Source organism: Battus philenor, unplaced genomic scaffold (assembly GCF_028537555.1).
Source record: "Battus philenor isolate CCGP_79_NKW_IND1 unplaced genomic scaffold, ilBatPhil1.0.hap1 SCAF_14, whole genome shotgun sequence".
Classification (NCBI taxonomy): domain Eukaryota; kingdom Metazoa; phylum Arthropoda; class Insecta; order Lepidoptera; family Papilionidae; genus Battus; species Battus philenor.
Window position 1 is genome coordinate 2620369 of NW_027181676.1, and position 22853 is coordinate 2643221.

At 33.7% G+C, this 22853-nt stretch overlaps 2 protein-coding genes across 4 annotated transcripts in view; one reads left to right on the plus strand and one right to left on the minus strand.

Moving 5' to 3' along the window:
- Window positions 1-221: 221 nt before the first annotated feature.
- The window catches only part of LOC137933864 (uncharacterized), a 180229-nt gene continuing 157597 nt past the window's right edge, over window positions 222-22853 (plus strand). For 2 of the 3 annotated variants that reach the window (XM_068777940.1, XM_068777941.1), the window contains exons 1-3: window positions 222-719; window positions 8767-8880; window positions 10933-11016. In XM_068777940.1, coding sequence (XP_068634041.1) covers window positions 333-719; window positions 8767-8880; window positions 10933-11016 — 585 coding nt within the window. In that variant the 5' untranslated portion in view covers window positions 222-332. Of the gene's footprint in view, window positions 720-8766; window positions 8881-10932; window positions 11017-21607; window positions 21811-22853 lie in introns of those variants that run through there. The other variant, XM_068777942.1, reaches the window with a different exon arrangement.
- On the minus strand, window positions 5119-7949 carry LOC137918476 (uncharacterized). Its single transcript, XM_068761296.1, has 2 exons — window positions 6696-7949; window positions 5119-5742 (listed from the first exon to the last, which is right to left on the minus strand). The coding sequence occupies exons 1-2, from the start codon at window positions 7947-7949 to the stop codon at window positions 5119-5121; spliced, it is 1878 nt and encodes a 625-aa protein (XP_068617397.1).

The window sequence follows — 22853 nt, forward strand, 5'->3', positions numbered from 1 at the left end:
GCACGCGCGTTGTACCCAGACCACTGCGACTTCAAATGAGCAATTCTTCGAGTTTTGTTGGTGACGTAAGTTCTTCTGAGGAACACCTAAATTCTGATAATATCTCGCAGAGAAATTCTGTGCATAGCCCTCTCCATTGATCTCTGGGTGGCCACGTCTCGGATTCTTCATTATCAGAAACAGATTTGATTTTAATGACTATATTTTAACATTTCAGATTCCCTAAACGAAGCGCAATTACAACAAAAGGACTCATAGCGATCCGTACATAAGTACGAGGCGAAAGACCGCGGACGTTCGGGACATCCCCGAAAATACGAGAAGGTGACGTCATGGCGTCCACCGACACATCGACCTCCAGCCAGGCGCCTGTCGCGATAGAAGAACACAAGCGAACCATCGACGATGCGTTCCTAAACAGACTAAAAGCCCTCGTCGAACGGTTAAGGCTTGATAATACCAACTTGAAAAAGGCACTCGACATCGAGCGGAGCGAAGTACGAGCGATGAAGGCACGACACGAGAGCACGCTACGAAACCTAAAGACTGAATACAAAAAGAAGGAGGAGTTCCTAGAGAAGCAGCTGCGGACGATTTCGAAACCGGAGAAGTTGGAAGACTATCAGATAGGCTGCAACAAAAACGTAGAACTTAAACGATTAGCTACAGAGATTCAGTCTTTAAAGTCAGCTAACAGGGGCCTTCAAGAGAAACTCAAGGTGAGTTCTTTTATTCAAAATATTGAATTCAAATATAAGTTTTGTTATATATCACGTGTTGGCGGAGCTCATTGATAGTCCGAGCCATTTTGTAAACTGTTATTTATCGCGTGCTGCAATTAAATACGGGTTTAAAAGCTATATCGAAGTTATTAAAATAGAAAGAACACACACTTTACTTCTGAACATACATTTTACTTCTGTTGATACTTCTCTAAATTTATCTGTGTCAACACTTCTTAGTAATCCTTTTAATGGTAACTATTCGATGTTTTAATCTCTCGATATATTATTTTTTAATGAAAAGAGAACTCGGTTACAATTCACTACAGCCACAAATAAACTTTCGAAAAATTACAGGTGGCTAGCGAATTGCATGTTCCACTAAAATCGTTATATATCTTTATTGTAGTACCTGGCATTTGATTTCATTTTAATTACACTTCACATATAAAGTTAGAGATAGTACCATAATGAGATTCATTAATCATTGAAAATTGTGATACAGAAATTTATAATAGGCAGACGGTAATAAAATAATGGATACAAAATAAAACTTAAATAAATTTAAAAAATTAGATTTATCACAGTATTCTGGAGGGAACGCGAAGGATGATAGGCGATGTATGATACGTAACAAGGTATGAAAAAGAATGGAAGAGAATGAGAAAGACAACAGAGGAATGAATGAAAGATCATAAGAATGATAGAAGAGGAACGTGGATATAAAAACAATTGTGAAAATTTTATCGTAAACAAGGACTTTCCCTGCTTACACAAGGTAGGGGAGCACAAGAGGTCTACATGGAGACAGCTAATCTCGGGATTTCTCTACCAGATCGAAATCAGGATGAGAATATCCGTAGAAGTACGAAAGTAGCCGTCATAGCCCAGCGAATTGACAAGTTGAAGTACGCAGTGGGCAGGCCACATAACACGAAACAGATATCCACTAAGATATTAAGGTTCTGAGGTAGAGGCCTCATATCAACAAGCGCAACGCAGGATGTCCATCCAAAAGTTCGACACACGATTTGGTTAAGTTTATCTAGAACCTTTGGATACAGGCAATTTCGTACTGGTCTTATCGGAAATCTATAAGGGAAGTCTACGCCTTGCAGTGCGCGTTCTATGACTTATGATGATGACATGCATACCATAAGTTGACGAAGCATTAAATAAAAAATTAATAAGGACAACACTGTACAAAACCGAAACCAGTCGGTTGCAATAAGATTTACCGCAATGGTAATCGCGATCCGCAATCGCGATGTGCCAAATCAAATGCCGCTTACTATACACACGTTGGCGATTAAGTATCAAATATAAAAACAAATGTGTGTTATGATAACGGCTCGGGTTTACTTGTATAAATAATTGAATTTGTTTTGCATTATAAACTTGTTTGTAAATTTCGAATGGAAATTGTTCACGTGTTACGAAATGGTTACTGCAAATGTTTTACATGTCATACATGACTCTTCTTAGTCTTGTGGTCTTGGTATATAAATTGTGACTATGGGGTTGTTGGGGATCGTAGGAGACACGGCACTTCTCACTGTCCCAAACACATTCATGAACGATTCCTTAACCTTCATTTGATTTGTTCATCGAAAAGATGAGCGACCTTTATATCTCGCCATCTCGTCGTCTTTCTTTCTTAAAATGTGACCATAGTATTATATGGTTCTTGATGATTAAACGTTGTTCTATCTGTTAAAACCATAGATTGTACTCGTGTACTATCTTATTTTTTACGCTTGCGTTTTAATACACACTAACACAAACACATATGTTTTGTTGGTTTCCTTAGTTTCCATATGCCTATTTAATATTTGATTCCATAGTAATCTAATAACGAAGGCTGTAAAACATACGGCCAACACTACCATCAAATATAAATAATAATATCAATAGATTGTAACGAAATGAAACATGAAAACTATATAACGAAGTGGAAAAATGTTTCAACGCCATCTAGTGGCGTAATACAAAAATGGGCATGGCATATAAACATTCCATGAAAAATGAATTATATTTATTATTCGGTTAATTAGTTGATTTTTATAATTGCTTTCTTAAATATATGTTAGTGTAGTATGTTTCTTATATACCTAATTACTATAATTTTGATATAAATTATATGTACTCGAATAATACAAATCAAATTATAAAATGAAGCATACACATTGTTAAAGTCACCGAATTAAATATAAACAAACCATTACATTTATTGATGGCTAATTAAAACCTTTTTTTCAACTTTTCTATTTTCATTTTTAATCTTTTTTCTTTCAAGAAAGCTTGCTGCGAACATAACGAAAATGATTTCACATATACAAACATCCTTTAATTTTAGCAAAGAAACCGTTATTATATAACCGTATATTACAACTAATTATACAAGATGTCTTGTGGCAGATTTATATTTTTAAATACGATTATTTCGAACAGCAATACAAGGTGCAGGAGGAGTGTGTTGTTGTTTCACTGGCCGTGCGGATTTTTCAGTCACCATCTTACAGTGGTCAAATGAGCATCGCGCGTTCTCTGTCCGGGCATTTTTTAAAGTATTGATTATAATGCAACAATTTTGTTCACACTTCGGTATTTTATTACTATACCATACATCTAAGGGTGCAAATAACTTCTCACGACCTAGGCCGAGTCGATCTTTAACCCCTTAACATACAAATAGAGTGTGCAATGATGAATCCAAAGAATAACATTTGATTTGGCTTTCCTGGCGCTCAATTTATTTGGTATTTTACAATAATTTAGTAAAATAATTAGTAGTTTTTGATGAGCGAATGTCGTCAGTCATGGTTGTATGTCAAGAGGTTAAATACTCCCGAAAATATTGAAATTAGTTAAAAGCAGAATACGTGAAGATATGCAACACGAAAAAGAGCACGATTACATGATTCTTTATTCAATACTTCAGCATTTAAACATAGTTTAATTATGTTTCGTTACCTACAAAGGACTCTGACGGCTCTAGCACAATTTATAACCAGTACAGCCTCCAACGACATAATATAAATAAATAAATTATTACTTGTAATTTTAAATAAATAAATACAATTTAGTTATGTATTTTATAAATAATAACATTAACATATAGTGATTCTTTTTGATTTTTTATTATACTAGATTGTTTTTTATGTAATTTCAAATCTTAAACTTTATAACAACAACGGGTGGTCTAGTCAAAGAAATACGATTTTATAAACACGTCAAAGTGTATTCTTGTTTATGGATTTATAAATATCAATTATTATGTACTCATATTTGAACAACATATCAGGTATTCTTTCCTTCCTTTCTTTCCGTATCCTCAAGTCTTTTGTTAACCACTGTTCGATGTAACAAAAATATTCTTACTATTGCGTATAAATGAAAAAATGCAATCACTTGCTAATGTGACATTTGAAAATGATTAGAGTATATATGTTATTGATACGCTCACTGACTTGTAGGAATGTACATCGACGTACATTTTTTAATTTAGACATTAAACATAAAGTAGAGTAAAAGTATCTTAATTAATTATTCGAATATAATTTATTAGCGTAGAAGGGGAATACCCATTAATAATCGTCTAATAGAGCAAGATAGATGTTTAGGAAAACAAGAGCCCACTATACAGAATTACAAATATTAAAATAAAATAATTAAGATATAATACTTTGATCAATAAGTAAGATGAATTTATAAATAAAATGTTATCATTAACTTCCCAACAATTAAAAAAAACAACGCTTTTTTCACTCCTCGAAACAGTAGGAATAGTGTTTTTCCAAGGCTTTGTTCGATTCGATTTGCATTTCCTCGATCGTGTCAAAACGGAGTCAACGCTTGACTATTTGAGTTTGTCGAAGAGCCAAAGGTCACAGAGCCAAATAAGGCGAATACAATGATTGCCGAACAATATGAGACGAGTTTTTGACGATTTTTTTTTCCAAAAAAATGAGCGATTTCGATATCAATCGAGACTACGCGCTTGAGAAACAAAACATACTTTTCGTATTTATATATAATGGATCTTTATGCAGATTATTTGGAAATAAGTGTACAAGCTTTAAAACTTTACCTGACAAATGAGATTTACATAAATATATAGTTTAAAAAAAGATGTCGGCAAATGACAGAACAGTACGGTTCCCAGATTACTATCGACCGTGGTAATGGTCTGAACGGGAAGTGTTGTAGGCAACCTTTGATTGCACCTACTTTACGTGAGCGTTCAATGTTAACTATGCTAGAACGCACGCTTCTATTTTCCAACTTGTGTTGCGACCTATCGAAGTAATAATTAATAAGTTAGTGAACAAACGGACATTGACTATAGAACGAAGTCTAAGGGAGTGGAACAAAATAGTTTTTAAGACAACAGCGTTTAGTTCTTGCGCCTACGTGCGATATAATACAACAATATTTCACCACTAAAAGCTAATACACTAACAGACAAACCTATAAATAAAACTATAAATATTTCCATTACATTCTCTCCGCTAAGCGGTTTCCTTTCCTTATTCTCCTCGGCGTAAAGCGATTTAGCATTGCTCTGATAAAACGCAAAATCTTCTGACTTAGACCAATACTGCAGTATTCCTCCTTGGTTCAAATGATGAAGAATGTTGTTTAGCTTCGGTAGATACGGACTTCCATATCTAAGCCCGTATACTATTGAACATGGTACTGGACACTCTTCTACCGTGTGAAACAACGGCCTCCCATTGTCCATGTTAGATTGCTGTCTGCTTATGTATTGAGCGTCTGTCTTTCTCAACAAGAGGGCGTATTGGAACTGTCTCTTGACGATTGCCTCCTTTATTTTATCATCATTGAATGCCTTGGTTCGTTTAGATATAATGTTATAGTACTCTGGGCTGAGGCTTCTTTTGTAGATCCTTAAATGTCGGTTGTGCACGGCAAAAGTCAAGTTTGTATGAACAAGCTCCGGGAGCGTGTTTATGTCCGGTTTGTATCTTGGGTAGGCTATTGCCGATGTTATGATGCCCTGTAATAAAGATAATTGGAATAATTTTAAAAATATTATCAATCTCGATTGTGTTGATAACTTCATTTTGGTTTCAAATTATTTCCAAAATGTTTATCAGTAGAAACGATATACGGTTATATTCACTTTCGGATGTTTATAATTATTGTATTAATTGTACAAATAAACAAAATTGACTGCCTGTTTGTAATATTAAAATTACCTCTTTTTACTATACGTATTTGAATATACACGGTACATATACCAAACCTAAAATTTTTAAAACTTATGTCTGTCTGTTTGTTCCGTCTAATCTCTGAAATGACTGGATCGATTTTGACGGGACTTATACTGGCAGGTAGTTGATGTAATAAGGAGTTACTTAGGTTACTTTTATTTTTAAAAAAATATGTGAAAAACTAAACAAACTTAATATTTGTTTTAAAATTCCACGCGGACGAAGGTGTGGGCGCAGCTAGTTTGCCATACGTTACTTGGGTCAGCATGATTTATGCATATAAGAGATTTCCACCTAAGTACTGACTTATCACGATATCCTTAAAACCAAAGGTTCTAGGGGTAGACTTGAAATTTTGTCGAAATATTCTTTTCGCTGAGTAGAATTTGGCTAGGAGCAAATTTTTATTAATTCTTCCCGCAAATGGGTGAAGAAGGCGTTCATTAAGTTCACCAAGCGGACCGGGTTCAGCATGTATTATATATATTTTGTAACGAAAAATTTAAACCATGCCAACATACGTAAACAGAATTCTAAAAAAATGAGAAGTTATTTATATGGCACTTGACAGCTATTCTCATTTATAAATCGACTTAGTTGAAAATCGATATAAAGAATCCACCGAGATAACTAAAAATAAATCACCGCCATTTGTAATTACTATAAAAACATAAAACACGTTATAACTTACAATGTAAGTGTTAAAAATGATAAAAAATAAAGTAAATGTACTTACATCAACTGCGCAGTCGACTACCAAAGAATAAATCATTATCAGAAAGACAACGACACGAAATATCGGCCCCGTAAATTTCATATCCACTGTCTGCCTTATGAAACATTTGACTAAATCCACAACAGTCGAAGAAGAATTGCGTCTGTCATTCAAATTCCAGATACCTTTTTCTACTCCTCTCACTATAAGAGCTACAGTGATAAAGAAAATTACATTGAAGATGCAAAGAAGCAACATGTCAACAGATATAAGCTTTAATGTTGTTGTAAATGTTGATTGCCTTAAGGATTTCTTAATTAAGAAACATAGCTCATCCTGAACTAGAGGATAAGTCGTATCAATGTACCCGTAGTACGAATTTTTAAGAATCCGTGAACTCAATTCTAAATCTGTATACCCGTCTATCAAATCCGCTGTCACCCCCGTCGCAGTACCATTTGGTAATAAATCTCCAACAGTGTTACCATCTCGTGGTGTTAAAGGTTTACAAGTTGCATTAAGAATTTTCATTACAGTTTCTGCTAATTTAGAATTGCAATACACAGGTCCCGCTTCATCAGAAACATAAACTTTCCTATATACACTCAGACGTAATTCGTGACCAGATAAATCGTTATATTGTCTAATCAATAACCCGCTGACGTCTTTTACATCTGTTATATCCTTTATTTCGTTTTTAAAAGGATTATAAGTATACATCCTTAGACGTCCAGAGTATAATATCATAACGGAATTGGTAATGCTTTTGCTAAGAAGAAGATGGAAATGTAACTTCATGGTGTATAAAAAATAACTGTCCATATCGACTGGGGTGTTTATGACGAAAATCACAGCACTTCTTGGTTTAAAAACACCTGTTCTTATGAGAGCTTCTATTACGAATTCGCTTCCGTCCAGAGATAATTCATTAGAAGTTACTAAGTAAGCCGTTGTACCGTGCCTATTGATTCTAGGTTTAACTTTGGTTTTAACTATATCAGGGCATCCATTTAAAAGCATAACTGGGTAGCCGTATCCATAATTCTCTGTGTATTTCAGTATTCTATTCTCGAAGTATGTAAACTCACAAAATGTTATAGTGAAAAACCATTGTTTAAATGCGTTGAAAATCTTTTCAACAACTTCAAATGCGTACTCCGCTTTAGCGAACGTCTGGTTGTGATATGTGAACACTTCCTTATACAATTCGCTCTCTGGATCGATACATATTGAAGCACTTAATAGAGTTGCAAATAGTAATGCAGAAGCCAACATGACTAATGGTCGTTTGCTAGGAGAACTGTTAACTGACTGCAAAGTTTAAGGTCAGAGCAGCCCGAGGGTCCCGCGAATCATTAAGGCTTGGATGAAGCCTTCAATAATGTCACGTCAATTACCGATGCAAAGAAAATATTTGTCACGTTTAATTGTGTCCACTTCGACACTAATATTGTTTACGAAGCTTTCCTACGGAATAATGATAGACAAACAAGCGGTTTTTCTTTCGAGAACTTCGAACGTTTCTTGTATCTTGATAATTTGTGATGTAAGCAGCTAGAAATTTACTTTAATTTATTAAAACGTTGTCAGTGATTATCGTTACATTAATATAGATCTTAAATCAATCTTTTTGTGTTCTTGATTGAGCTTCTGGTTTGCCTTTAGAGTAATTTAAAGAAGTTAATGTACATAAACAAAAACTGACGAAAAGTAAACTAAAAACAGAGAAAATTCTAGTATCAAATCGTCAAAATTTTATGTATACGTACTCCGCCTAATATGTCTAATATAAAATATGGGTGTAAAACCAATCTCTAAGAACAAACGTCAAAGAGTAACAGACAGGAATATCAGGCATATAAAAAAATACAGATATTCGTACCGCAACAAAATTGATCGTAATGGCTCTACACTCTCTCGAAGTTTAATGAAGCAATTACAATGTAATATTATATATTCACATAACTGCAGTCAACCATTAAACTATTATTTTTCTAACAAATTATGTAAAATATCCGAAAAAAAATTCCTTACATAAAATATAAAGTAATTTTGTTATGAGTAAATAGTTAATTATTTCTTTTACCGACAGGTGGCGCAGGCGGCAGAGTGCGCACGCGCAGCTGAACTGCGAGCTCAGTGCGCGAAACACGCTGCACTAGAGCAAGCGGCCAGAAGAGACGCGCGGTCACAGTGCCATAAATTGGTATGCATATATTTATCAATTAAGTACAAAAATTTGTTATTAAAGGTAATATAATGCATTATTGAATTTTATTTACAAAGAGCAACTCTTCGGTTTCTGGTCGGCTATTCTCAGCATATCTGTATCCCGAGCTGGTGGTAGATTGCTATTTATAATATTAATTTTAACACTTGGTGCATTACTTATATAGGATTGCCACTGCTCACGAACATGTTTCCTGAGTATTATACTACCACTGCGATCGCCAATTCGCCTACCAGGGAGGCTATTAAGGTATATTCCCCGTGAGATGTCTTTTGGGGGAGGCCTATGCCTTCCTGTGGGTGTCTAAGGACTGAGACGACTACTATTACTTAAAAATATGAATAAGTTTGAAAAAAATCGGTAATTCCCCTATTTATGGAACAGCTTGAGCAACACGCAGAGGTGTTTCTTAAGCTATTTCTCAAATTATGGAACACGAAATGATGTGACACATTTACTTTTAAAAATGTTAGAATACATCCTATTTATTGAGTGAAAAATGGTAAAAGAGTACTTCCTTAGCCTCTAAAATAGGTTATTGTGTAGCATTTGTTATTTATTCATATTTATGTAATACTTTTTCCACGTAAATATGTAAAGATGTGTATATATATAAGTGTTTTTACACATGTATGTGCGTATAGTAATGTATGTATTTGTATGTATGTACACCGTAAACTGCCCTTTCCGTCATGTCTCTCATCTCCATCCAAATATTGCCTGGTAGAACTCGCCTCGAGCGATAAGACCGCCTCCTGTACCTCTATAAAAATTGTTTTTAGTTATTATCTATAGTGTACAAATTTGTAAATAAATAAATAAGTTACCTCGTTAGTATATAATTAAACATAAATGTAAATTTTATAATTAAGGTCAATATGTAATCGAATTAAAAACTACCGTATGTCTAGACAAATCCATTTTAAACCCTTTAACGTTTCCTTAACCACGCGAAGGGTAGAAGCCATATAAATAAAACTATTTTTTATTTATCTTTGTTGAAATACATGCATTTGTATTCCTGTGGTTTGCGTATCAAAAAGAGACTCGAGAGCGCCTTTTAGAATGTTATAGCAACAAAACTTAAAATGTTTTTTTGTCTAATAGTTTAGAAACAGGAGCTTATTTGGTGTTTATATGTTTAGCACCTTAAAAAATATACAACGTAATGATAATATAGTAATAAAAAGCTTTTTCAAAATTCGGATTATTACTTATTTATGATTAGCCGATGGAAATGATTTATCAACCGAGCATGTTGGCGAGGAAGATGATAGCCAAAAGTTATTGAAGAAGTTATATTGATAGGTGTACAAAAGAGTATTTACAATTTACACGATTTTAACGCTTTTGCAACGACCACATCAATAATGGCGTCCGAATTCAAATTGAAATTCGAACGCCTGAGAATGATTTTACTAAACGTATTGTTTGCCTTAGTGGCCCGCAATAAGAATCACGAACGCTTTATACGTATTAAAAATTAATTATGTTAACCATCGGTCTTTGCAGATTTTGGACTGTCGGTTTTGGATCTTTGTCAATGGAATTTTGTTTAAATTTAGAACTATACCCTATAAAGGATCATTTCAGCCAAAGGACGTTTAACACTCGCCAAAGGCTTCTAGTAATATTTCCAAAAAGACCGGTTGAAAAAGACCTGCATCCAGCTACTTCCGACAACTTTAACTAGATCGTTTGTCCACCTAGTAGATGGATGTCCGTCTCCTTTCGGTTCGAGGTACCTTCTCCATAATAGTAAGGCTGAGGCGGGAATCTGTTCTGCTAGCTATGTTAGCTGCCAACTGCTCGTATGTAGCATAGTGATGAATAATAAATAAATGACTTTGTAATCAAGTTCAGTGCATTTTGATCTTTTAACATGGAAATAACAACTTTAAATGACTTTAAATTAATTCATAATTATGATTACGATAATTATAGTTTATTTATAAAGCGATGAGAATTTTTTCATGTTTTGTTTTTATAATCGTAATTGATGATATATCATCTGTGCATTGTTCTCAGCTGGAGGAAATCAAATCGAAAGAGCGTATCATAATACAGCTGAGGCGAGAGGCGGCGAGAACGGCGGCCTCCCAGAATGATCAGGTAGGTAATTGTGGTTTTATATACAATTTCATTCGTTATAGGTTTGAAATATTAAAACAGGTGAATGCTGTTAAATTTTGTGATAAAACAACCCGAGCAGAAACTCCCAAAAAAGTCCACGCACTAAGTTACGTAAACAATGGCACCTTTCGTACTTTGCTTCCTCAAGCTCGCGGACACTGAAATGAATAAAAAAAATCAATCCGGTGCGCGTAGAAAGCCTTAGTGCTTTACTTCCTGCAATGAGGTCTACCAATACGAGGCAAGCCTTCGGTATCTGTAAAAGCAATAAAAAAACGATCGATAAATAAATAAGTAAAATAGGTTATATAAAAATAAATTGCGTAAAAGATATATTTAAAATTATCCAGCAAGTATATCAAAAAGGATAAAGAAAATAATATACTTTTAAATATATAAATTTGCTTAACTTATTATTAATAACTTAATAAAATTTACTTTATAATATATAAAAAAGTACTATACTATCTTTTATGGCGTCATTTACAGTGTAGTCACCCTTAACTAGGGCTTACAATACCGGGATTCCGGGATCCCGAATACCAAAATGAAAACAAACGATTTTTGTCCGTTATTAAAAACCGGTATTTAAGTAAAATACCGGTATTTTGGTATTACATTAGTTAATAAAAATTGAATTTATGCACAATGTAAATCTAATTTAATTTGTACGAAAAATCGGTTCTCGCTTGATGATGATACGATTGATTGTTTATGAGCATACTTTAATAAACAAAACGCAAGATATTAATATTATTTCATAAATACTCAAATAAATTAATTTTTTTGCTTCTTTAATTATATAATGTCATCTAAGCCTGTTACATGTAAAATGTAACATACAATTTAATATGTACTAATTTTTTGCTTCCACGTTTTTTGTACCTATCTACTCCTACTGTCTATGTAATAGAATAAATAATATCTTCTCATTCCGGAACAATATTTATTGGATTTCATATATTATTTGTTAACAAGTAAATATAACAACTGAGATAAATAAAAACATAACAAGTAATTTTTTATTAATAATACCGGTATCCCGGTTTTTCAAATATTAAATACCGGTATTCAGATTATAGTTCAGGATTATAACCCCTACCCTTAACACACAAACATTCTATGACTATTTTAAAATCTAGCAATGGAAGCTTTCTAAACATTATAGAATCCTATTGTAAAATTGTATACATTGATCATAGAATGATTTGCTAAATACATTGCTTTGTTAAAGGAATGAAATCGTGTCTTTAAAACTAATAATTTATGAACATTACTAAATCTGTTTCTCCGACATAAACAGCACAACAGTTTATCATTCTCGAGGCGTGTTTTCGTGAATATTTTATAACTTATTATATCTCAGATCAGGTTTTACTATTTCCAGCGAAGGATGAGACGGTCGACGGTTTCTTCGAAATGACGCATATCATCACGACCCGTTAAATGTTAGGGCTTCGTACTGCAAATTGAATTTTTAAACAAATATACCATTCATTTAACCTACATATCTTGCTCTTCTTTGCGAGAATTATAACATAGCCTAGTGCATTAATAAGTTTAAGGCATTAAGCAGGTCACATACGTCGTCGGCGCTTTAAAGTTCTAGAAGTGAAACCATGGTTTGGCAAGCGCGGCTAAGGGTATCCAAAGTAAGAAAAGGACCAATATTTAGCCACTTCCGCACATGCAGTGGTAGTCGTGCAACAAAGTGCACCGCGCGCCAGCCCGCTGCTAAATGCGTATGCGGCAAACATTTCATTCATCATTCAGGGCATCGGGGTAACTCCCGAAGATGCCCCGTGGAGGGGTGAAACACGTGTTGAGTAATTTGGCGGTTGCGGTTGTGTGATTCGCATTGTTGGCCGCGACTACCACTGCATGTGCGGAAGTGGCTAAATATTGGTAATTTTCTTACTCAGGATGGACTTCCGCAAGGTAACGTCTGATTCCATTAAATATTTAAGGGCATCCACCCACACGGTAGACCATGACCTTGTTAGGTTCTTCAGAAGACGTTAGATGCAAGCCGCTTCCTATCTATCCTATTGGAAGTATATAAGAGAAGGCTATGTCCAGCTGTGGACAATTATACGACTGAAATGATAATGATATGTTACACACATCACCGACATAACATTTTCCCGGAGAGCTACAAATCGATTTTCCTTTTTTACAAATATATATATGCTACGTATGTATTTACATTAATTGACATTTTACTCATCATATGCTTTAAGAAATGAAAAAGTAAATCATCATACATTAAATTTACTTGAAATCTAATCTAAAATATCAGATCGACGTTATGATGACGAATCTATGGCGGACGATGGATTGACGTGAATTACAACCATCGTGGTAGCACTGTGGAGGTTTCAGGAGTAGCGTCAACAATGCGTACTAATAGACTATGGATAAAACTATAAAGGCGATAGTGGACATGCAACATAGTGCGTAGAACAAATGGCCGTAGGCCTTAAAGTTCTGGAGAAGAGATGACAGACCGGCAAGCGTAACGAAGTAGGTCCAACCACAAGGTGGAGTGAAGACCTTGTTTTAGCCGTCGCTGGATGTAGGCATCTTCCAACAGGCTCTACTGGAAATCCTGAGAGAAGGTCAATGTCCAGCAAAAAATGTTCTACGGCTGAAATTATGAGGCTTTTTAGGACTCTTACTGCTGCCCAAATGATATATGCAGATTCCGTTGATATCAGGTGGCAGTGCGACTGAATAGCGGTGGTGAAAAAATTTTATATAGTGTAATACAAAGAAACAGACAAAAAAAGAGTTTAAAGACGAAATTTATATTCATTTTCATAGTAATATTCATTATCATAGCAAAAATTTAATTTTTAATTTCAATAAATTTAAAGTAATATACATATAATATAAATACGAATCAACAAATTCAGCAATTTACATAATTAAAATTTTTTAAAAGATAAGTTTATTTTTGAGACAAAATTAAACTATGCAAAATTGCTATTATAACTCGACGTGAATAAAATTAAGATGGTAAAAGAAGCCAAAAAGGAAGAGTCGGGTTACCGTCCGAAGGCATCCAAAAAAAACTACTAATAACCGAGAATCCAAAACACGAAACAAGACGGAGCGTGTGAACCCGCCTTAGGCGACCGTAGTACGATCAAAGTACAGAGGCAATTTCGTAAGAAACTTAAAACGATTTTAGGTAAAGGTAAAGCTTTTGTCACACTAAAGTGTAATTTTATTTATTATAGACTAACAAAAAATAACAGTATTACATAGAAATAATTAAAAAACATACACGAGTAATTACAATTTAAACGACAACATGCGATAGTTTAACGAAAAAAAAAAAGAATTTTTGTAAATAAAAGTCAACTTTAAATACATTAACCTACATGTTTTAGTCTGATTAAAAAAGTTAGTAGGTAATATATGTAATATTATATATATATATATGTATATATATATATATATATATATATATATATATACATATATTATATATCACAGTAATAAATGTTTGAAATAATAAGAAAAAATAAGGATTACTTATAATTATTATTATAAAGACTTAATATATGTAGATGAATACGGAATACGAGTATTTCTAATCTTTAATCTGTATCGGTTTCGCTGCAGTGTATCATCAGCTTAATGATCGCTCAAGGGTTTGTTCTTGTGCAAATTAAAAATAAATTTTGTAATTAAGCTGTCGAATCAATAATACAAAAGGGCATTTCAGGATTTTAAAAAATATCTAAAGTGCCTTTTTAGTGTATAGTTGTTTCTTGCTTGGTACCGACATATATATATATATATATATACAGATAGAGCAAAGTATAGTGTACAAGACAAAAAATATTAAGGTATTTAAATGTTTATCTATACAATAATAATAAGATAAATATTTTAGTTAATCAGATAATCATTTTGACCCGCTACCGCGCATAAAAAAATTTTCGAACTCTGCTGAAGCAATCACATTTGCTAAAACGACATTAACATCAAACAAAGGTAATTCAAACATCAAAAATAATCGCATGAATATTAGTTGAAGAATCTGATTTCGTTAGTGTCACGGAATTATTTTCGTCTGAACTATTATTAAAATATTTGCACTTTTTTATTACCAGATTTATATGAAATCTATAAGGGAGGTCTATGTCGACTGAAATCTTGATGATGGTGAAGTATTATTTACGTGTCCATTCTGTGGTGTATTCAAGATATAGATCCGTTTTCTTATATAAAAAAACGCGTTCAAAAGCTCGAAAAATGAAGAGAGAATATAAAATAAGCTGAACGCACCATTTGGTTAGCGTAAACTCAGACGATGGCAGTTAAGATAGTTCGTCTTCACGATGCCTATAATTTCCATGGTACGTTCCAAGCCGTTTTTATTTACATTTTAAGGTCTCATTGTCTACACCAGAGTTCCCCAAACTTTTTTGTGTCGTAGACCCCTTGCCATGTTTTTCCGTGTTGGGTAGACCCCCTACTTCTCTGATATTGATTTTCTGTAAATTTCTAACTGTAGTGAAATTGTGTTAAAAACTTAAAAAATTAAATAAACCAATTTTTTACTTCATAGATACTTTTATAAATAATGTAAATGTTTTGATATTATAAGATAGTATGATTTAAGTACTATCAGTGTATGTGTTGAGATCCACTATCGTGGACCCCCATTTTCATTTCATGGATCCCCAAATTTTTTTTCGCTGACGTAGATCCCTTGCAGGTTGTCATAGACCCCTAGGGGTCGATATAGACCACTTTGGGAATCACTGGTCTACACCAAGTTAAATTTAATTTTACAGCATTGCATTATCACTTAACAAAAGGTAAGATGGTAGTTAAGAGGTTGCCTCGTCGTTTCAGATCATAAATGCCCACTGCAAGGCCTAGGCCACCTCCAAAGGCATCTATAGAGGATATATACCATAATCATCAAGTTTGGCAGGTAGATTTACGATCGCAGTGTGGTATTATGGTACACAAATGACTGCTCATCCTCTGGAAAATTGGTCTGTAGTAATCCTATATAATTAAAGCACAAAAAATGAATTATATTTATAAGATTATCTTCGATAATCGAACCCGCGACCTACTATCGAAGATCTCAGTTATTACTACGGGGCGACTGCACAACTAATTGTCAACATTTAATAAAATTTATTACTTCTAAATAAATTATCTATAAAGACAAAAGTTTTATTCCAGTTGATTAGTTATAAGTGAAGTAGCTTTAAACAGGTGAATGCATAACTTGCTCAATTCAATTAATGTATGGTACACCCTATCGATAAAAATCAAAGTTTTTTAAAAATAATGAATAACATTATCAAAATGTAGTAAAATAAAGCTTTTTTCAAAATACAGATTACTACATATTAAAATCATTTATTGTTTACTATTTGTACCCTGCATGTTAGTTATTGCCTGTCAAATTCCAAGAAAAATTCGTTAATGTAACATATTTTTGTCAAATGAGTTGTACATTCATCCCTTTAAAGCTTTTACACCTTATAACAATCAATTAATAATTACATTTATGTTATGTACACGGGATATGTAATGCAATAATAATTAGGTTTGATTACAATCAGGTATAATTGGTTATTCTGTAAATAAAAAAATGGAAATAATTTATTGCTTCATGCTATGGATTCCGTGATATTATTAATGATATATATTGTCTGATATATATTGTCTACTTTATATAATCTGTTATAACGTTCTATTTTAACGCAATTGGTTACAGCGCCATCTATCTGGTACATACGTACTTTTTACTTATTAAATTCAAGAAATATAATTTGTTTTCATATTCGTTTCACTAGTAAGAAAATAATTACAATTTAAAAAAAAAAACTTGTTTTGTAATAAAAGCTTTAGTAATAAAATAATGGTATACGAATTTTGATTTACAAACGGTAAAATTTACATAGTTAATATTATTGTACAAAATATTTGTGAAATACATTTCTATACCTATTCCCAGTAAATTAATTAATTTTCTGTCAATCATTGAATGGTACATTCTATCTAAAAAGTTTTTTATAAAATATTTCAGTGATCACTTTATATCGGTGTAAAAACTGTTAAGCTTTTCGATGATAAATGTTTAGTGATATATATATATATATATATATATATATATATATATATCACTGTATATATCGTATTGTCTTAAAATGTTAAATAGTTGTAATTAAAAATTACCTCTATCAAATAGAATGATTTTGTGAAATATATCAAGTATATTTCTCAGTAGTATATTTCTCAAAATCAGTTTAACTATCGGTAAAACAAATGTAAGTTCTAGTTGGATCGCGTTCTTTTGATCGCCGGACGCTGAGACGGACATCCCATCCTTTTGGCTTAGACGCAGCACGCATGCCAAAAGCGAGTGGAATATTTTACATGCGTCAGTACTTCCGTTCATAAAGGCAGCTATGTTTTAGAGAAGTGAATAGGCTAGTAATGGCCTATTCACGTAGGATAGACATTTTATTAACGGAGGCTGCTTACGTCACGTTAATTCAGCCGTAAGACGTATATAGCTGGACATGGCCACCTCTCTTTTACATCTCCAATGAGACCTGTAGGAATCGACCTGCAGTCAGTTTTCCGATGGCTTTAACACGGTCATTTTTTCACCTTGCCTTGCCTTCCTACCGTTCCATGTTCTCCGCTCCAGGACTTTAAGGCGGTATAGTACAGTAACTTATGCCTGCAAGCATAAACAGGTAAGAACATATATAAGATTAATTAGATTAGATATAAAAAGTTTCACAGGAAAGAAAATTGTTTTTGTTGTGAAAACTGTTATGAGAAATAAAAGTTATATACCAGTTAAATAAACTGTGATACTGTAATAATCTGTAGTTTATAAATGAGAACGAGGAAAGGAAGGCGACGTGTAAAAGACAAGCGAAATAAGAGATTATGACGAACAGAAGGAAAGTATATAAGAAATTGAGAAGGATGAAAGAAGAATGATGAATAAAATTAAAATATTGAATAAATATTTACTTAAAAGTAAAGTCCCTGTTTCAAACAAGGTAGGAGGGACAAAAATAAAAAAAGAACGTTAAGGTATCAGCGGCCATTTTTCCTGCGCGCAATGTGGCCAGTACAGATTTTTTCACTGTTATCTACAAATCTCCTTGTTCCATAGAACTCTCTCTGGTTCGTTGAACGCCTGTGAGCCAATAAGGCTAAAAGTGAGAGACAACGTTTCAGTACAGTAAGACGCATTTTAATCCGATTAGACTGTTACTAGTACTTTTGAATCGTCATTCAATATTAATTATCAGTATTGTTGTCTCTACAGGAAGCTACCACCGGCTCGGAAGGCAGTTTCGCTGAGAAGAGCCGGCGAGGAACTAAACAGTTGCAAATATAGTTTTATTAAGAGCGCTTGATAATAATAAGCTTCCTGAGTGAGCATCAACAACATTTAAATCCACGCATTAACATCAGTCATTCTTGGATAGAAAATGATACTTTTTACGATAATATTCTTGATATTGGTTTTAAAGCTCTCTAGTGGCAGATCTGAAATTGATTTTGGAATTTTATTTGTACATATGTATATTTCGACTGTAGATTTTCCACTAAAGTCATTAAGAGAAACGAACCACGTTGGCTTCGACGATAGACCTTTTTCTCAAAGCTGTATTCATCTAGTTTGACTGTTCGACGTACCTATTTTAAGAAATTCAAAAATGGAATCTGAACTATTATTCGGTTGGATTCGACATGGGCATTTTACAATAATTTTCGTCTTATTCATTTTACATCGTTTCGAAACTCAGTTGTCGTCTTAGAATCGAGCTGCAAGGCATAGGCTTGCCTCCAAGATCGCGACGAAGTCTTCTTCCCGCATCCAGGGATTTTCTTACTTATATACTTTTTTGGAACCTTGTAGTTCCATCTAATAGTGATCAGTTAGCATATATAGCATACATTATAGATATATGTATGTATGTAAAGTAATGTATGTATTTGTATGTACATCCCACACTGCCCTCTTTCATGTCCATCCAAAGGTTGTTTGGTAGAGATCGCCTTGAGCGATAAGACCGCCTCTTGTATTATTATCTATGGTGTACATTAAATTGTAAATAAATATATAAATAAATAACTGATTCCTGTATGTACCCATGTTTATGTGTGTGTCAGTAGCTGATGGTGCTTTAGACAACCCGCGCCGGGTTTTCGCTCGCCACGTAAGCGATTGCATTGAACGCGTACTTGCACATTTCGGATTTGCAATTGCATCGCATATCGGCGGATAATTGCGCAAACGTTTTGTATTCGTGTCGTCGAGGTTGCGTTTAGTTTCTGCAAACTTGTAAACTTTATGTTGCGTTAAATCAGTATTTATATCATACAGTACGCGGCGATAAATATTGCAAATCGACCTTTAGAAAGAGACAATGGACTTATTTCGGCTTTGTAGAGAGTTATCTCTGTTGCACAACGACTGACAAAACGTCACATAGGTAGTGATACAAAGCATAAATAAATATGGTGTGATATAAGAAGCAAAGGTAATCAGGAATGTAGATAATGTGTGAAAGTAGGCCACAACGTGAAGAGTGTAAGATTACGTGAAAGATGTCAAGAAAGAGAAGAAGAATTTGTGAGGAAACGAAAAAACAAGATTGAAAAAAAAATGAAAAATTATTTGTAACCGAAATGTAACGCCCTTGCCCCATACATGGCACAAATTAAAAAAAAAAGATTACTTAGACAGTTATTATTGTCTGCCTAACATTACTGCCACTTCGGAAAGTACTAGGAGACGAAATCACGCGAACAACATGCGGTTCTTTGTAGGATTGTTAATTTTAAAAAAAATATCGCGAAATTCAAGCACTGATCAAACTGATCAAAACAGAAACTAACACAATTACCAAAGATTGCATTAAACGTTTAAACCAATAAAATTTTGTACTTTCATTTATATGTTGTCAATATATAAAATTACTATATTTTATCAATGTTAATATTAATGGGACTGGAAAGTAATGTCGTTTCTGTCGACATATTTTACAGAAAAACCCATTCATTTTTACCGCCTCCGGCGTTGTAAATTTATATACTAGATGGTATAAGGTTGTTGATAACGAATATGAATATATTATTGATTAGAAATAAAAACTTGTTAAAAATGTAGTCGTGTGAATTTAACATAAGAAAGCTGCATTACTTTCCGGTCTCCCTAATACATTTAATTTAATATCAAAAAGAGACCATCACTGGTATAAATAATTCTCATGTTTCAAATAAGGTCTCAATACATCAAGATGTAAACTACAGTAAAACGGCCGTAAAGATGTCACTAGTCGATTCACAATTTAGATACAATTTGAATGCAACGTATTGTTTCAAACTGTTACGTTTGTAACGTATAGCGCCATAAAACGTATTGATTGCAACGTCCAAATGTCTTTATTATGTCGGATTACATCAATGTCCGAAACATTTACGATAATATTCAAATATTTCACCAACTCATAGACTAAATAATAGATAACGCATTTCTTGTAAATTTAGTTTAAATTCGCTTAATCTTTATTATAGAGCGTATAAAAATTAAACGTCGTATCTGAGGATAACAAGTTAACGACATGAGAGGCATCGGGTCATGGTTAAGCTAGTTCTAACTTAGACTACGGGAGAATCACTGCTCATCAGAATTCTATGTTAGGCTCACAAATTCATTCATTCATGTCAGCTGATAGATGTCTACTGTAAGGAATAAACGTTCCGCAATGGTCACAATGACCGCCGGTATTGTACTGTTCTCATCTAGCGACTTACCGCAACTCTACTTACATCATCGGTCTACCCAGGAGGGGAGGGGAAGGGGCAGGCTACCCAGGAGGGGAGGGGTAGGGCAGGCTACTCAGTAGGGGAGGGGGAGGAGCGGGCTACCCAGGAGGGGTGGGGGAGGGGCAGGCTAAATGACAAGAATCCTTGGCTTATTGCCATTTGTCGCTTGATTATTTTATTTTTATTTTAAGTTACATCTAACAGAAAGCGTATGTCCATAAATCGGCATTGTAAAACCTTTTTGAAAGATGTTGTTGAGGAGTTTCTTCCTGATTCTTCTTTTCAGCTATAATTCCTTGTGAAGTAGAATAAAATATATAATAAAAAAATTGATTAAAAAGAAGTTGACGATCAATAAGAGTCATGTTATATGTTCCAATGTAGAATATATGAGTTATATATATTTATCAAAACATTCACCGTATCGTATAGTTTGAGGTAAACAGAACGAGGAAAATTATGGCGTTAAAATTACGTCTGTAAATGAATGTAATTTATTTTATTAAATTATTGTTTTTAGTGGATATTAAATCATCATACTACATTAGTACAGCGACGATGTTTAATTACGGTTCGTTAAAATAAAGCAAATTTGAAGTTTAAAAAACGGTTCCATTATCAAGCCGTTGAGAGCGTCAACGCATTGCTTTAGTGATTGGCAGAGCGACTCGGGTTACCGCGGAGAGCGCACGCGCGTTGCCATCTTGGATTTTGAACTCAAACAGCGCCCCGCGTTCCGTTAAAATAACATTCAAACTCGTGTGAATCTCGTACTATCTGTTTAATTTTAAAGTGTGTGTATTTGTTATTCAGTGTTTATTTTAATGTGTTTTATTTTAATTAATTAATAACTCTGACTGTGCAGTGACCGGCAAGTCGTGCTCTAACGCTCAATTGCTTTGACTTGATATTTCGGATTTACTTTCTATAGTTGTAAGTATTGTATGTTTTATTGTTTCGTACGTTAATTATTTGTGAAAGTATCTAATAATGGTACATCGGTAACAGAAAGTTTAATACTACCTACAAATTTATTTATACACATTATTATATTTATTACAAGATTAAATATTTTAATATATATATCTTAATAAAATTAACACTTTGTTTATATTTTCTCACGCCTTTAAGACTGAAAAAATACAAAGGAATGTTTTGTTTATTACTCTGCATTATAATTTTCCTTATTATTGGAATTAAAAATATAAAACAAAATATTTTGCCGGCCCGTGTTTTCTATTTAAATATGACATAGGTTTCTATGCTATTCGTAAATATGCTATTGAAAAGCGCGTTCGTTCTATTATAAGGTACTAACTTACATTGATTAAGAACTATAATGCATTACTACCGGTGGTAGAAAATCTTGAACAGTTGGGTCTAAGTAACAACTAAGATATACTCTCAACTTTAGGTCATTTATTGAGTCCTAAATTAGCAGTAAAAAAGCTGTATTTTCTGGGGAAGGTTTGGCATTATTTTACATCAGAACAGCTCCTGCGCCTCTACCTGTGTGTCCAGTCTGTGTAGAATACTGTAGACGTCTGTGGGGTGGGTCAGCGAAACATCAGCTCAAAACTTTTCGTCTCTGTTCAATCCAAAACTTCGAGCTTTGGATAGGTTCATAGGTAACGATATTTTGGTGAGCGCTGAGCTTGAGTTTGCAGCATCAGGCAAAAATTTCTAGTATCGGTGTTTTGTAGACTGCTTTTGAACAGTTTGCGTCTGAGTTCGTCGTTCTTCGGTTTACTCTTCTTCAACCCGCACTAACCGTTTTTTTGCATTTGTAGTGCGAACAGTCAAGGTATGGAACGCCTCGGGAGTTTTCAAGCAAAAGTGAATAGGTTTCTAGTCAATCATATAGCATCGTAGACCTCGTCATGACTTAACATCATATGAGACAGGGTAAAAGCTTGCCTATAGTCGACAATAAAATTCAGATATATTTAATATATTGTCATCTTTTATAGATGCAA